This window comes from Sinohyriopsis cumingii, chromosome 11 (genome assembly GCF_028554795.1).
Source record: "Sinohyriopsis cumingii isolate HCF-2022 chromosome 11, ASM2855479v2, whole genome shotgun sequence".
Classification (NCBI taxonomy): Eukaryota; Metazoa; Mollusca; class Bivalvia; order Unionida; family Unionidae; genus Sinohyriopsis; species Sinohyriopsis cumingii.
Genome location: NC_142971.1, coordinates 84,282,112 through 84,298,237, shown reverse-complemented (window position 1 = coordinate 84,298,237; position 16,126 = coordinate 84,282,112). Strand labels below are relative to the sequence as shown.

General features: G+C 31.6%; 2 protein-coding genes across 2 annotated transcripts in view; both read left to right on the top strand.

Annotated features, from left to right (window-relative positions):
• Window positions 1-16,126, top strand: part of LOC149788886 (plexin-B-like) — a 446,804-nt gene that overhangs the window by 262,722 nt on the left and 167,956 nt on the right. The window lies entirely within an intron of this gene.
• Window positions 1-16,126, top strand: part of LOC149788888 (hepatocyte growth factor receptor-like) — a 219,804-nt gene that overhangs the window by 196,817 nt on the left and 6,861 nt on the right. The window contains exons 23-27 of the mRNA XM_089973562.1: window positions 2,079-2,162; window positions 3,545-3,729; window positions 4,689-4,798; window positions 6,806-6,968; window positions 7,692-7,828. Coding sequence (XP_089829688.1) covers window positions 2,079-2,162; window positions 3,545-3,729; window positions 4,689-4,798; window positions 6,806-6,968; window positions 7,692-7,828 — 679 coding nt within the window. The remainder of the gene's footprint in view (window positions 1-2,078; window positions 2,163-3,544; window positions 3,730-4,688; window positions 4,799-6,805; window positions 6,969-7,691; window positions 7,829-16,126) is intronic.

Genomic DNA, 16,126 nt, shown 5'->3' with positions numbered 1-16,126 from the left:
AAAGCACAGCTGCTCGGATCATACTTAGGGTACCACGATCAGAGCACACCTCCCCGCTGCTCTGTACCCTAACACTGGCTGTCCATTCGATCAAAAATCAAGCACAAAATTTGTTCTCTATTCTACGTTGCACTGGACTCTAGTCCAACATACCTATCTGACCTCACCCATGTGTACATAGCAGCAAGATACTTACGCTCACTTCTGACAATCATATACTCATTATTCCCACTATGAAAAGAAAGTCATATGGACAGTGTTCTTTCGCATATGACGGCCCAGCAAGGTGGAATGAATTGCCCACTGAACTTAGACACAAAGACACAGTGATCCCATTCAAGAGGGCTCTAAAACCTCACTTAAAGACGTGCTGTTTCTTACCTTAAATATTCCCAGCATGTTTTTTTATATTTTTTAATTTGATGGTGTTTGTTTTTGTAATCATATCTTTATATGTGTTTTTATCTTATAGGTGTTGTCTAATGTTATAAAGCGCTAAGAGCTCCAAAAAATTAGGCGCTGTACAGGGTCCTCATTCTTATTATTATTATTATTATTAGTAGTAGTAGTATTAGTATTATTAGTATTATTATTATTAGTATGATACACTATGCCATGAATGCAAATAATCGATATGGGCTATGTCACAATCCCTTCCTGACGTAGATTTTCACTGGATCAGGGAGGAACAATTCCTCCAGGAAATACAGGCAATATATCTCTCGATGGCAAAGGCTATGTCATAGAGGTAGATCTTAAGTATACAGAACACCTTCACGAACTTCATAACAAGTAACAAGTATCCCTTCTGTGCTGAATCAATTGTTGTGGACAACTTGATGCTCTCTCATGAATACCTACAAGAAAAGAAACAGTCCAGACTCAGTGATGCCAAGTTAAAAAATCTCATACCCAGTCTCAGCTACAAAAAAACACTACAAAATGCATTATCGCCTACTCGAACAAGCTCTCTAGCATGGACTCGTTCTAGCAAAAGTGCATCAAATACTCAAGCCCAAGTAATCTCCTTACATTGATCTCAATATGACACAAAAGCCACCACAAACTTCGACAAAGACTTCTTTAAACTAATGAACAAGAGTTTCTTCGGAAAATAAACATGGAAAACATCAGACAGGACAATAACATTGAAAGATTTAACAACCAATGCCAACAAGATAAATTCGTAGTCAATGATGCCTTTGTCCGCATGAAAATAGTTGACGAAGAATTCGTCGCCATTGAATCCAGTAAACCCAGTTTCTTTCTGCACAAACCTGTCTACGTCAGAGCAGCCATTCTCAGTCTCTCCAAAATGCTCATGCTGGAGTTTCACTACGACATCATCAAGCATAAGTATGGAGACAAAGCTACACTTCTATTGACCGATACTAACTCATGTACGAAATTCACATTGACGATGTCTATGCAGACCTACATCAACATCCAGAACTCTTTGATTCTAGCGTGGACCATCCCATCCACTGTGACGACAATAAAAAAGTGATAGGAAAATTTAAAGATGAAATTCGTGGAGTACCCTTCAAGGGTTTCTTGGGAATTTGATCCAAAGTGTACTGCATTACATGTGATGATGACATCCTCATGAAAACAATCAAGGAGTCAAAAAAAAAAACAGTTACTGCCAAATTAGTCACACCACAACATTATACACAATCACTGCATGAAAACACGACCTACTACTCCATGAAAATTTTTAAATCACAACGATACCGAATCTCCACCACAATCATTAAAAGAAAGGATTATGCCCCTTTGATGATAAACGATACTCCACCGATGGCATTCATACACTTGTTCATGGACATAAAGACATTTTAAAAAATACAGTGACAGTGATAACAAACTGAGCCTAAACACAGTTAACCAAAAACATACAGACAAGTGAGCCACAATCCCCTTCATTACAGACAAGTCCACCGTAATCTTCTATGGAAAAGGCATAGGTAACTCCCAAATTGATCCCTACTACTGATACCCTAGTTAAAATAATTTGTCTTTAATATGACATTTTATGTAAGTATTCTAATGACTATGTTCTTCTTGTTTCCACCCAGGACATTTTGGAAGTGTGTACAAGGGTTACCTTTCAGTACCTGAAGATAATACAGACAAAGTTGTAGCTGTCAAAACTCTTCATCGTATGGATTAAATTTTTTTATTTACTTTCTTCATCATCATTATCATCATCATCATCATCATCATCATCATCATCACCATCATCATCATCATCATAATCATCATCATCATCACATCAAAATCATTGTAGTAATAGTGGTGATAGTAGTATTATTATTTTACTTTAATGTATGATCTCCTATAGTCCATCTATTTAGAGTTTTGGAAAATATACTGGGCAAAAAAAACTGTGCTAGCTGCTGTAAAGGATTATGTACTGTGATGAGATGTGTTCATAACATTTTCTTACAAAATCATTAAAAACAATTGTTTTTTATATTCTAACGCACTTTAATAGTTATGATAAATTATAGTTTTATGATGACTGGAAAGTTTAGTTTGGCATGATGGACATGAATATCAGTCAGTTTAGAAAGAAGGAAAAACAATGGTAGCTGAACATACAAGCTATGAAAAGAGGGGGAGGGAAAGAGACAAATGAGTTCACACAATTCTCTTCTGGACCACAGATTGTGCTTTTATTTATGTTAATGACACTTAAATAGTTTTCAGTCATGATTCTACTCATTACATTATGTTCCCTAAAAAGACCATTTGGATAAAGACAACAGATATGTGAAATTGACCCGTGTAAGGTATTATAGTAATCATATTAACATGTGATCTGAAAAGTCACATAAAATTAAGCCTTGAAAATGTATATTTATTTGCAAATGAGATTATATTGTGAAGCATCTGAAACGATAACAACTTTTCCTTAAAAATCAGTTATTTGCTTTTTCCACATTTAAATGGATATAATATAGTTATCTTTACACACTCGTTGTGATTTTCATTAGAGTAGTATCCTCATTGGACCATACATTTCCTGCAATGCAATAATAATTAAAAGCTATGCATTACAAAATGAAAAAATGCATTGCAGATGAACAGTTTTAAAAGCAAGATAATGGTGGTGTGGTCTTATTCAGTTAAACCTTTTCCAAGCTAAATATAATTAATTCTAGGCTTTACCCAATTTCTATCAGCGGTCGTGAAGTCATAATATATTTAAATTCCAGTGATATGATGGATATTTAGTTAGGATGTCTGGGATGATAATGTTTGTTTGTGAATGAACCAGTGTGGTCATTAATAACCCATTCAATGCCACTAAGTACCATGTACTAATCCATTAATAGCCTGATAACCAGTTCACTTCCACTAAATAGCATACACTAATTCAAAAAATTAAAATTTTAACAAACCCATATCAAATTTTCATGAAAGTTTCACAGTTAATAGAAAATTATTGTTTATGATCTGATAAAATGTTTTACAGAATATTCATGATTCTGTAGAAAAGGCGATGCCAATTTGTACAGGTTTTGTTCACTTTAAACAGAAAATAATCCTCGTGACATTGACGTTGAGGCGTTCATGAGTGAAGCCATGATTATGATGGATTTCAACCACCCCAATGTTCTCCAGTTAGTTGGCATATGCCTGGGAATGGATGATATGCCGCTTGTTGTACTTCCCTATATGAAGCATGGAGATATTCTGTCACACCTAAAAGACGAGAAAAATGTAAGCCACGGTAAAGATTGCGGTACATAAAATCATCTCTTTGAAAAACAAATCAATGACAAATATCAAGTAAATCAAGAACTTAAAATCAGCAAGTATAATTGATTGAAATGTAGCATTTTGAACATAAGTTGTACAGTAGAAAGACAAGAATGAACATTCTAGTGAAATGTACATATTTTCCTAGTATCTGATCAATCTGCATATTGTATAATGAATATTATGATGACTTGTTGGTCAGATCAGTGGCTAGCATGATGAAATAATTTTATCACTAAATAACATAACCAATAAAGGCTGATTTTTCTTTTAAGCAAGAGTAAGAACTTAAACTTATTTGTTTTTGTTTCCATTTTCCTTCATCATTGAACACATTCTGGATTATGATGTAAGAATGCCACAATTTATTCCTCATTTCCTCATAATTTAAATACTTTATTCCATATAATTTTCAATAGTACTGTATGAACTCAATGGCACATAAATTGCAGTTTAGCTGTGATAACATTTTAAATAAATTGGATATATTCTGATAAATCTGTATAAGTGTGAAACAAAATGTAAATAATTCTTCATCATGAAGTGTTTGGGACATGCATTGATATGAAGAATTACATGGTTGGACTGAAAGGCTTAACGAGTTTCTGATTCTATACAAAAATTCTACATTTCGCATCCTAATAAAACAGAAAAATAAAGAAATTATTACTTATAAACTCTCCGTAAAATGTATTATTTCAAAATTTTGAAGATCTAAAGTTTTACATGATTTACACAGTTGCATTAAATTTATATTGCATTTATTGATATAAATTAGTTGACTAAGTCTGAACTTTTTTCAATAGATAAACTTGCAACAACTCTATCTTTTAGAAGGGATTTTTATTGCTACAGTAATGGTTTATAAAAATCAGTTTAGATTTTATGACTTTAGTTCTTTTGCTTTTGTTTGATTTCAGAATTTGACCATCAGAGATCTCATTCTAATCGGAATTGACATAGCAGAGGGGATGACATATCTTTCCAGTCGCAGATGTGTGCATAGAGATTTAGCTGCCAGAAACTGTATGTAGGTATTGTAGCTTTATTAATAAATATCAAGTTTTCATGAATGGATATTCTATTCATGTAACAATTAAATGATTTTTGTTAATGAATAAATGTTATATGCATTTATAAAAATAAAACAATTCTTTCTTAAAAGTACAAACAAATTTATATGTATTTTTTCGTACACCAAACAACTGTTTTGTCTTATTAAAAGTACGAAAACAAGTACGAAAAATATTGTCTAAAATGCTTATTCTGGGATCGTGAAGGGCTTCGCCAATGTTGCAAACTGGTTTTGTATTCCTTATTGGCAGCAAAGTATACTATCTGGTGATTTTTTTAATTATATATATATATATATATATATATATATATATATATATATATATATATATATATATATATATATATATATATATATATATATATATATATATATATATATATATATATATATATATATATATATATATATATATATATATATACAATGACGGTGTGACCCCTCTATAGCACACTCCGTTATAACATGAATTCAGATATAGCATGGTATGGTCTGGTTTCCAAAATTAACATATATGTGTATTTTTCTTGCATGTTAAAATAAAACAATTATTTCTTAAAATTACAAGAAACCATAATAAGTTTATGATCATTTTGGGGAAGAGATTACACATGAATAAGACAAGATGGTCGTGACATGGTTCCTGAAATTGTATGTGTACTTTTTTCGTACACCAAAAAATAGTTTTTGTCTTCTTAAAAGTACGAAAAATAACGTCTAAAAAGTTTATTCTGGGATCGCGTAGGGCTTCACCAATGTTGCAAACTGCAATTTTGCTTCCCTTATTGGCAGCAAAATATACTATCTCGTGATTTTATGTACTGGCAACATTGTTGGCTGTTTAAAGTTGTATATACAACCATTGGTTTGTAGTGGAGAAATTCAAAGGCGCCATGAAAGAAACGTGATATAAAATGCGATGAAATTTATCAATTGTTACACAAACAATTTCTTTGTCCGTATTGATAAACCATTTTAACAGTGTACTGGTATATCATAATCCGCTTTTGTTGTCATCGAGCATGAGTTCTGTATGTTGTGAGATATCCATGTTATTTGTTGTTGATATTTCTTGTAGCGGAGATAAACCGAATGAGGCACTATCTCGAAATCTATCTTTCATCAGATGTTCGGCTGCTTGCTCGTAATTAATATATTTACATACACTGATATTTGTATGTGGATACTAAGTAAAATTCCTCTTAATTCCACTCAGAATTAAATCCTTCAGAACACTTACAATTTCTATGTCATCAGACCAAAACACCTGCATCTCTATCGACCGTTGACCCTTTGTTAAATTTCTGGCACATACGTGGAAGGCAGCATGATTCCAGCATACATAATATTTCATTGATCATTTGTGAAAATCACTTGCCAAATTACAATCTTTACATATTAATATGCATTTATTACGACTTTTTCATTGGATAGGATAGGTTTACACATAAATATTTTAAAGAAATGGTATGGTAACATTCATCACACTTTATCTCAGTCATGAATGTACTCCTGCACCTGCAATTTACAAAACTGATCCCAAATTGTATACAAACATTCCAACATAAAACTATTTTGAGTCTTTGAAATATATTATAGTTTTCAAATTCATAAAATATTTAAGATACTTGTAGATGTTACACTGGCCGACTTAGGCCTGTGACAGAGGAAAAGCAGGCCTCAAATTATTGGCAACTTCATAGAATGAATAATATAACATTAATGAAGATTTCAAATCCAGGTGATACAACTGTTGTTCCGTATTCTTGTTAATAATCATAGCAAAATATGCAGTCTGTCAGTGGAAAAGAAATGTGGGAATATGTGAACTGCAAGTACTATAACAGTTAAAATGTAAATGTCTTTATTATGATAGTATGCATCATGTACCATGTCAACATTAGGTCACAAATCTGATGAGCAGCTTTGAAATGCACGTACATTAAATGCATATTGTTGTAGGCTAGATGAAGAATTCCATGCAAAGGTGGCCGATTTTGGATTATCCAGGGACATGTATGAGAAAAACTACTACAGTAGTGACAACAAGAAATCCAAACTTCCTGTCAAATGGATGGCTTTAGAGAGTCTGGAAAGAGGAGTTTACAACTCCAAATCAGATGTGGTCAGTACTTTAGCATCATATTTGAAGTAATAGAACATTTTGTATTACATCTAAGACTTCACAGTATGACTAGTATGTTTAAGGGTTTTTTCTTCTTAAATTTGATATTTTAATGTACAGTTAATATATTTATTTTGTTTACTTGAATGAGGTTCATGGATCGTTTATGTACCTTTGAGAAGAATCTTTGAGGTTGGGATAAAATATTCCAGTTTTCACTGATATATTTGCAAACTGGCTACTTACAATTATAGGAGATAATGTCAAGCTTTCAGTGCAATATTCTTAATCAGTGCTCAGCTTGAAATAATAAAAAAAAATGTCATGAGACTTTTTAACCTCTGTCAAACTTGGTGCAAACAAATGTATAACAACACTCTCTGCACTTTTCAAAAACTGTGTACAACTGGAAGTAAGCAATTGAATGTCCAGTTTTTCTGCAAATTTCAATAATTGTTCTTTACTCAGTACAAGCAGGAAATGACTGGTTTTATATACAACTTAAAAGAAATGTGCTAACTTAATATGAGCAAATAAAATGAATTTCTCAGTTTCATCTGCAGCTTCTAAATGCTGCTAATCTCTGTACGTGCGAAAAGTATTGTCCCTTGATCTGTGTAACATTCCAAAAATACTCTAAAATTTGTGTATGGAATAAAATTACTATGTTTGGTTATTTTTATCTTATGGGACTAAATTCATTTGTGTTTCTCTCTTATGCAGTGGTCTTTTGGTGTTGTCCTTTGGGAGTTAATGACAAGGGGTGGAACGCCCTATCCTGGTGTGGACAATTGGGACATAGTGCACTACCTAAAGAGAGGGAGACGTCTACCCCAACCTAAATTTTGTCCGGAACAATTGTAAGTCTACAGAAATGTAGATGTGTGAGTTCTAGAGTGTAGACATTTTCACACCAACTATATTCATAGGGATACATACAAACGACAGTACTGCAAGCATAGTTTTTACCAAACATCTATGTTATATTAAGACAAAGACGAAAAACAAATATTGATACCAGAGCCTAAGCAGCTAGTATATTTTATGCAAACCCACTTGTGTAGATGTCAGCATTTAAAAATATATAAAGATACAGTTTGAAGTTCTAGCTAGTGTTACAGTTTTTCATAAACTTGCTCAAGTTGGGGTAAAACAAATAAAACAATGTCACTATCCATGATAATGACAATATGTTTGAATGGGATACAATTGTAGTTAAAACTAGTTGTGTCAGATAATAATATTGAGGTGCTAATATGTGTATTTAAAATAGTTTCACAGATTTACTCAAAATTTATTGAGATAATATAATCAACCTCGACAGAAGATGAGATGGCCACATTATTGTCGTAAAAATAATGACTTAATCAACTATTTGATGTTGATAATTTGTTTCGTGTTAATTCTTTGAAACTGACTCTTGGGGCAGTTTCCTATATTGTCAACCAGTGTCAATAACTGGCAAAATGTAGGCAATATAGTTTATTATTCAAGGCTAAGACTTTCTTAATTTCATTTAGTTATTTTACTTATAAAGAGCTGCAGACACAGTCAATATGTTTTTCCCATTTATAGCTCTTTACGTTGATTTCAACTATCATTCCGTAAAGCTTTTCTCCTTAACATTTTCAGTGAATTGCCCATTCATTGTCAGATTTCAGTTTTTCAGATGTGTAATGTTTCTATGATGGGGTTATTACCATACATTTAGTTTTTGTTTCATTTGTAACAATTTTATTTTGTTTTGATGACATATCTATATTCCTTATAATGGAATTTACCATATTTACCGTATATGTTGGGACACCACAATTTTTGTTCAAAGTAATTTTCGTGCACAGTACGTTCTGTGATACATTTTGTTCTCTCAATAATCTGGATTTTTTTGTTTTATTTTTATTCCCCTTTATATATGCCATGTACATGAAAATAATGACTGCAAGGAATCACTTTTTGTGCAAATGTGAAAAGTTATCATTTTAAAGCGTTCCAATGTTTCTGTTTATTTTCATATTCCCAGTGAAAACCGGTAGAAATAATTCAAAGTTGGCTTCACCATGTTGGCCTACTTTGTATACATATGCATAGTTAAAAAACAATCTCCACGCTAAAATGAATCCAAAGTCTGCTTCCGGCGTTGGCTGCTTTGTAATAAATTAACCTTTGTATTTGATATCCTACCGGTAAGTTCAAACAATGAGTTTATGGTTGTTACAAAGTATGTTTATTCAACACTGGGCTTTCATTTATATGCCATATGCAGTAACAATTTACACAAACGGGTTTAGAGTTCTTCAGTGTAATAGTATACACAGCATTAAGTTGCTTTACTAATACTTTCTGTAACCCATGAAATCAAAAAGATTGTCATTTGTACTCACAATGAATGTATTTCTAATAATGATTTTAGCTTGTGAGATATTGTCATATTGTTATCCTGGATATAATACACTCTTTGTTATTTTGTACCTTACACCATGTCATGCCTGAATAGTAGGTGCTTTCGAGCAAAAGGGTTGATAATTCTCGCTCTCTCTATCAATCGTTTATGATTTTGCAGGATCCAGTTTGCATTCTCATAACATTCAAACCTTTGAGGACAACCAAACATGATTCATTTCTCAATATTCACGTCAATGACCAGTGTGTTGTGTTGTCTGATGAAAGCGATAATACTATGGATGTGTGTGCTACTTAACACCAGACTTACACACAATGAAAGGAGTACTAGATCATGCATTTGGAATTAAAGCTGCAGACGAATCAACCGATTTTGGGTTGTTTTGAAGTTATTCTTTGTAACAGATGGTTATATATATATATATATATATATATATATATATATATATATATATATATATATATATATATATATATATATATATATATATATATATATATATGGATAGGATTAAAAAAAATGCTTTCCTGTCCCAGAACTTATGGTGAAACATTTTTCACCTAGGTCATGTGTCCCAAGATTTAAGAATTGAAATAAATTTGTACTGAATTTGTGCCCCTCCCCGCACGTTGTAATAATATAGATAAACAAAACCCTTATATGATAATAAGATGAAAGAAACTAACCTTGTGTTGTTATTATTTATTCCTTTATCTCATCATGAGCAAGTAAAATATAAAATATATCCACGAGCTGCATATATGTATCGTAGGCTTCCGTACTGTATTACATTGACAGTTTATGTACATTGACAGTTTATATACATTGACAGTTTACATATATTGACAGTTTATGAATACATTGACAGTTTATGAATATATCAATATTTTATATACATTGTGAGCTTATATACATTGACAGTTTATGAATACTTTGACATTTTATTCATACTTTTATAAATATGCTAATATGAAAGATGTAAATCAAACAAGTGATAAATCTGAAGAGTAACAGTACAATAAATCTCAGAACTCAAATTTGATCTTGAGTCTTCTCATTAATTTATTATTATCATTTGAAATGCTACAGTTAACTCTTTTTAAGTGATTTAAATGAATCAGAAAATCGTATGTGAGCAGGAAGTGAGTTTCATATTTTAGCTCCTGAATTCTGTTGATTTCCTTTGATTTGTTCAATGCAAAGTTTTGATAATAATACATTGTTAAAATTCGATCTTAGAATCTGGGGAGAAGACATGCTGTATATAATTTATCTGGAAGAGCTCCTTTGATACATTTGAAAACAGGAACTACTTTCAGACACTCTGTTCTCTCATGTGTTCTTAACCAATTACATTCTATCAAAATGTCTCATGATGTTGCATCTAGAACTGCTTGCTTGTGAATTCTGTCTAGCTGAGAACTAGTCCAATTTCCTCGTTTTGTTGAACAGTAGTTAATCATTGGAAATATGTAAGCATTATAGTAATGATTTCTTTTGTCCTTTGTCAGGTACTTTTTATGCTATAAAGCAATGCAATTTTAGATGTAAGGGACCTACAGACAGACACTGTCTACTTGTTTCCCCCTTAAGACTTCTGTCAATGATTATTCGTAATAGCTTCTTATCATTGACATTTTCAATTGCCAAATTATCTGATGTACAGTATATACCTTTCTTTGTAATTTTGCAGTTGTTTTTCTTTCACTTATTAACACTTTATTTTGTTTTGACCACTCCTCAGTTGATTTAAGGTCTAAACTTAGTTTGTATGCCAGTGTACAGACATTGCCTCTTGATGAACAATTTCTTGCAACATCTTAAACATACGTTTATAACATAGTTGAAGATCATTGATAAATCAAAGAACAAGGAAGGTTAAATCACCGCATACTATTTTAAAGATAAATTTTATGTAAATGAGTTAAATGGCTGATTTTATTTCCTTCTGCAAAATAGAAAATGCTTAACAGATGTTGGTAATATAAAATTAAATGAAAGTATCAGATCATATCTGACTTGTATTTTGGGTGCACAAGTTCAGAAAAGAGAAGCTATTGTATAGTTTATTTTCACAGCATCAGATGCTATTAATATCTTAATTGAGCTATATTTAGAGAAGGTAGAAAACTTTATCATAATATTCCAGAACAAATATAACATATTAAAAAGTGAAATTAAACTATGTTGTTTTTTGTGATAGTAATTTCTTTGAACATGCTACATGATTATGAAAATAAATAGTAGGATACAAGAGTGATTTGCTTAAATACAAAACTCGTTTAAGAATGAATTAAATCTTACAATTAATATTAATGTAGTGAAGACTGGTATTCCATTGGCTCATAAACAATTTGTGACAGTACAATAGAAAACAATATAGCACATGACAGAGGTGAATGTGAGTAGAACACATGCACATAAAAAGGATTATTCTGACTGTGGCCTTACAATTCATATGGTAGAGCCTGTACATAGTTCATTTGATATAATTTGTAGACATTTAGACATTTAGATTGCATGTGGTATTTACATAATGTAAAGCGGTGGTATTGACTGTAAGCAGTTAGATTCATGCTTATTATTAATTTTCTATGGGCAGAGCTAGTACTGATATAGTCATTCATGTATTGATGTGGCAATAGAACAATAGTTGATGTATTCATACATGTACCTATTGCTGTGGCAAAAGAGTACTAGCTGATATAGTCATCGATGTAACTATTGCTGTGGCAAAAGAGTAAGAGCTGATATAGTCATCCATGTACTTATTGATGTAGCAATAGCGGCAATTGTCACACTCTTATACTTAAGTTTCTGTTTTCAATATTTCTCGTAAATATAATTTTTCTTAATAGTTGATTATTTGTTCTTTCAAATATATCCAATGGCTTTTACAGTACAGGTTTTTGCTTTGGGTTCCTTTCTTTGATGTTGATTGTTTTAATTCTTCAATCTTTTATTCATACATTACAGTGTCAAATCATTATGTTCTCACGTTGATAACTCCTACAGAATTTAGTTCACACATTAATTATTCTTCCCCTTGTGTAGTGAATGATCTTTTGATTGCAATTCATAGTTCTCTACTTTGCATTCTTCTGTATTGTTCATGGATTACAGTTTCGTCTTCACTCAAAATGGCTCTTTCATTTACGTTCATTATTTGCATCTTAGTACCCTCAGGAACCTTTGTGTATCAGAAGGTTTGAGATTGTATGTATGTTCTGTCTTCTTAGTTGGATACAAATATATTGGCTTGTTTTATCTAGCCCAATATAACCAGTTTGTTTAGACCTGGTTTACTTGCTCATACTGCTGAGTATCAGTATTGTTTTGATGTCTCTTTTTCTTGATATTTCAACTGTTTTACCATCTGTTTGTTCTTCTTACACTTTAACATTTGTAACCATCTACATGCTGGAATTTAGCAGGCTAGATCAGATATCTTGATGATTTAATAAAACTATTGGGCAATGAGTAACTTGTATGGTGATTACAAGCTTTTTGTAAATAAACATGTTTTTGCATCATAAATTGTGTGTGGATTGTACAATCTTTCATTTTTTATATAAATTTATAATACAATGTGCAGCTTAAAAGTATATATAACTTGTCACTAAAAGACAGAACAAGGAGTTAAGTATCTGTTTGGTGAACAGCGAATCAATTGCAATTAATTAATTTGGTTTTGGGTGCGATAACTATGTTTGAAGAGCGTCATTACATAATAATTCTTTGAGTAAATGCTGATGGAAACAGCCTGTATTTTGAGTTGAATCTGCCAGACGATGGATGGAAGAACATATTAATACATCAACAAGCTCTGTCCAATATATTTTGCAGCATTATTTGTAGTAGAAAGTGGTTGCTGAATTATAGAAAAGGTACTCGTGATAAATCCTGGGGATATATTAAATAAGAGGTTATAGTTACAGATTGATATTGCACAAGGTACAAATACTGTGTTACTGTGGCAATCATCACAATATATAAATCAAAGCAAACAACCTTATTTAAACTAGCTTTAAGTCGCAAACATTATGAAATATTCACTGTTATGCTAGTGCAAAAGTGCAACTCAGCAATCAAAGCTTTCATTACAACAAGGGCAATACAAGCTATCCCAGATGAAACAAAAGGAGAAATTATAGAAACCTTGAAGCAATTTAGAACACTTTCAATGTGTTTTGAGGTCTTCTTTGACTATTGAAAGCTTTCATATAAGGAAATGTGTTTATGTTCCTAATATTAGGTTAGTAATGAATAAAATTCGACTTTATCTGTAGCTTTTGAATACCACTGAACTAATTTTGATATTTTTTTTGTTCCAAATTGACAAGCACAAGTCATCATCAACAGTTGTTATATTGGTCAACCTTATAAATTAAAAAAAATTCTCAGCACACATTTTATTAATCGTTTTCCTCCTAGCGTTTTCTCTATATGTATTCATTAAGTTAAATACATCTTTGTTAAAATCATTGTCTGTATTCTGAGTCTATTTTTGAATTAATATCAGTGAACACCTTAACCATGGTTGTTGATGAAAACAAGATAATTCGGTGTATCCTTTTTCAGTTTTACATGATGATAATATATCAGTATTTTTAAGTTCATATAACAGTTTTAAACATCAAATTCATGTCTGTCTTTATTTTTCAGTTTATATAACAGTTTCAGGACACTTGATTAATCATATATTAACTTCTGCAAATCACAGTCCTTAAAATATTCATGGAATTGGAATGGAATCTTTAATCCACTTTAAATATAACCAGCAAAATATTTATCTTGTATTTCAAGCAAATTTTCTTGTGCCGATACAATTTGTTCCTCAGCGGCCCAGCAAGTGTTGGCTCATTGATCATTCATAGAACTTGTTAATAGCTAAGTGTATAAGAAATGACGTTGACCTTGACTTTCATACACTTCATTTGACGTTTTCTCTCCATATTCATCTAAGTAGTAATCATAATGTTCTTGTGTGTTTCTATGCAGTATGATACTAATTGCACCCCTTATTCCATTCTCAGTCATCAAGAATATGTCCTTGTCTGGTAAATGTTCAAGTTCTGCATTAGATGTCTTTAACAATGTATTATGGTCTAGTTCCGGTGTATACGAGTAGTGAACAGCATCTAATTTGTACCTATTCATGCATAAATTATGAATATCTTCAAATATGCCACACAGTATTAAAGTCTGATTTATGATATAACTGTCACTTAGATCTTCATGTATTCAAAAGTTTGATGATTAAAATGTTATATGGCATGATATACAATGTGGTAATCATCATTTGATATCTTTAAACCTTTTAGTAATACAGAAAACCTGTATGCTTGTCATATAGCTGTTTTGTTACATGTTTCAAAAATATCTATGTAATCTTATCAGTAAATGTCAGAATAAACTGTTTAGACGTCCCTTTAAATATTGCACCTTTAAAATATTCAGCCAGCTTTTAGTTTGTTTACAAACATACTTTTATGCAAGCAATTATTGCCTAAATTGTTTACCTTATTACAAGATTTGATGCACATTCAGGCAAATTGATGTATAGGTTTCAAGATCACTGTTTGCTTATCTAGGTACAAGAGTAGAAAATATCTACCCTGTCAAGCATCTGCAAGATTGTTTTTCCTAAATCATTTTATTTTCTTCATTTTAGCACAAATATGCGAATTATTATAATTTATATTAAAATATTGTATGTGAGTATTGGATGGAATGAGAGTGAAAACGAGAAAAACGTTTTTTTTTCGGTGGAAACATACAAGGAAGTACTTATACATTTGTTATTATTCCACTATGACTAAAGTATGTTGCATTGATGTAAGTCAGATTCGCGATATATTCTCAATATCCAAAAGTGTAAATGATTTTTCGGTGTTGACTTTAAACAGACGTGTATTTTACAAAGGTGCCTGCAAAACATGGCTCAAATCACAATTAGTCTTGTATAAAAAAACAAGTTAGAGTATTGAATTTATTATATGTGTACAATCGCGATATTCAAATTCTCCTTAACTTCAAGTGTTTTCCTCTTCTTTGCACCAAGCCACTCATTCTTCCAGTTTGCATTGCATAACATTGGTTTGTCGGCGCAATTTTACAGTGGGCATGTTTTGTATGGTATTTTCGACAGTTTTCTTATGTGGTCACGTCAGGCTTGAACGCTATATTTGTTACATGACATGATTTTTAGTACTTTATTATTGCTTTTATAAGTATATTAAGCACTTCACTTGTCATTTTTCTCAGCTGACATAATAAAGCGATAGGGATATCAAAGTAATAATTATCTGACAATTGATACAGATTTAATACAAAGGAGACAAGTAATATTATTGCGTCATTGCATGCTTCCTGTATTGACTTTACTGACTTGTAAGACATTGAAAATCGCAGTAAACTTGATTTTGTTCATGCTCAAGCTACTCTTTTATAAAGTAAACTGCGACAGCAGAAATTGAGCTTACATTGAAGATGATTTATTCTTGATAATATTTGTATAATTATTACTGTTTTAACTCATGTTTTGAAGACACTTTATGAACTAATGAACTAACTGAATGTTCAAATTAAAAAACTGGGTCACTACCGATATAAAGGTTTTCTATGGAACCGAGTTAGTGGCATAAGTTCTCAGAACTGTTTGATTTTAAAAGCTTGAGACTTCAATTCCTGATTGATAATAGGCTGCAAGTCACTACTAGTATTATGATCCTAGATCTTTAATTAACTTGGATTT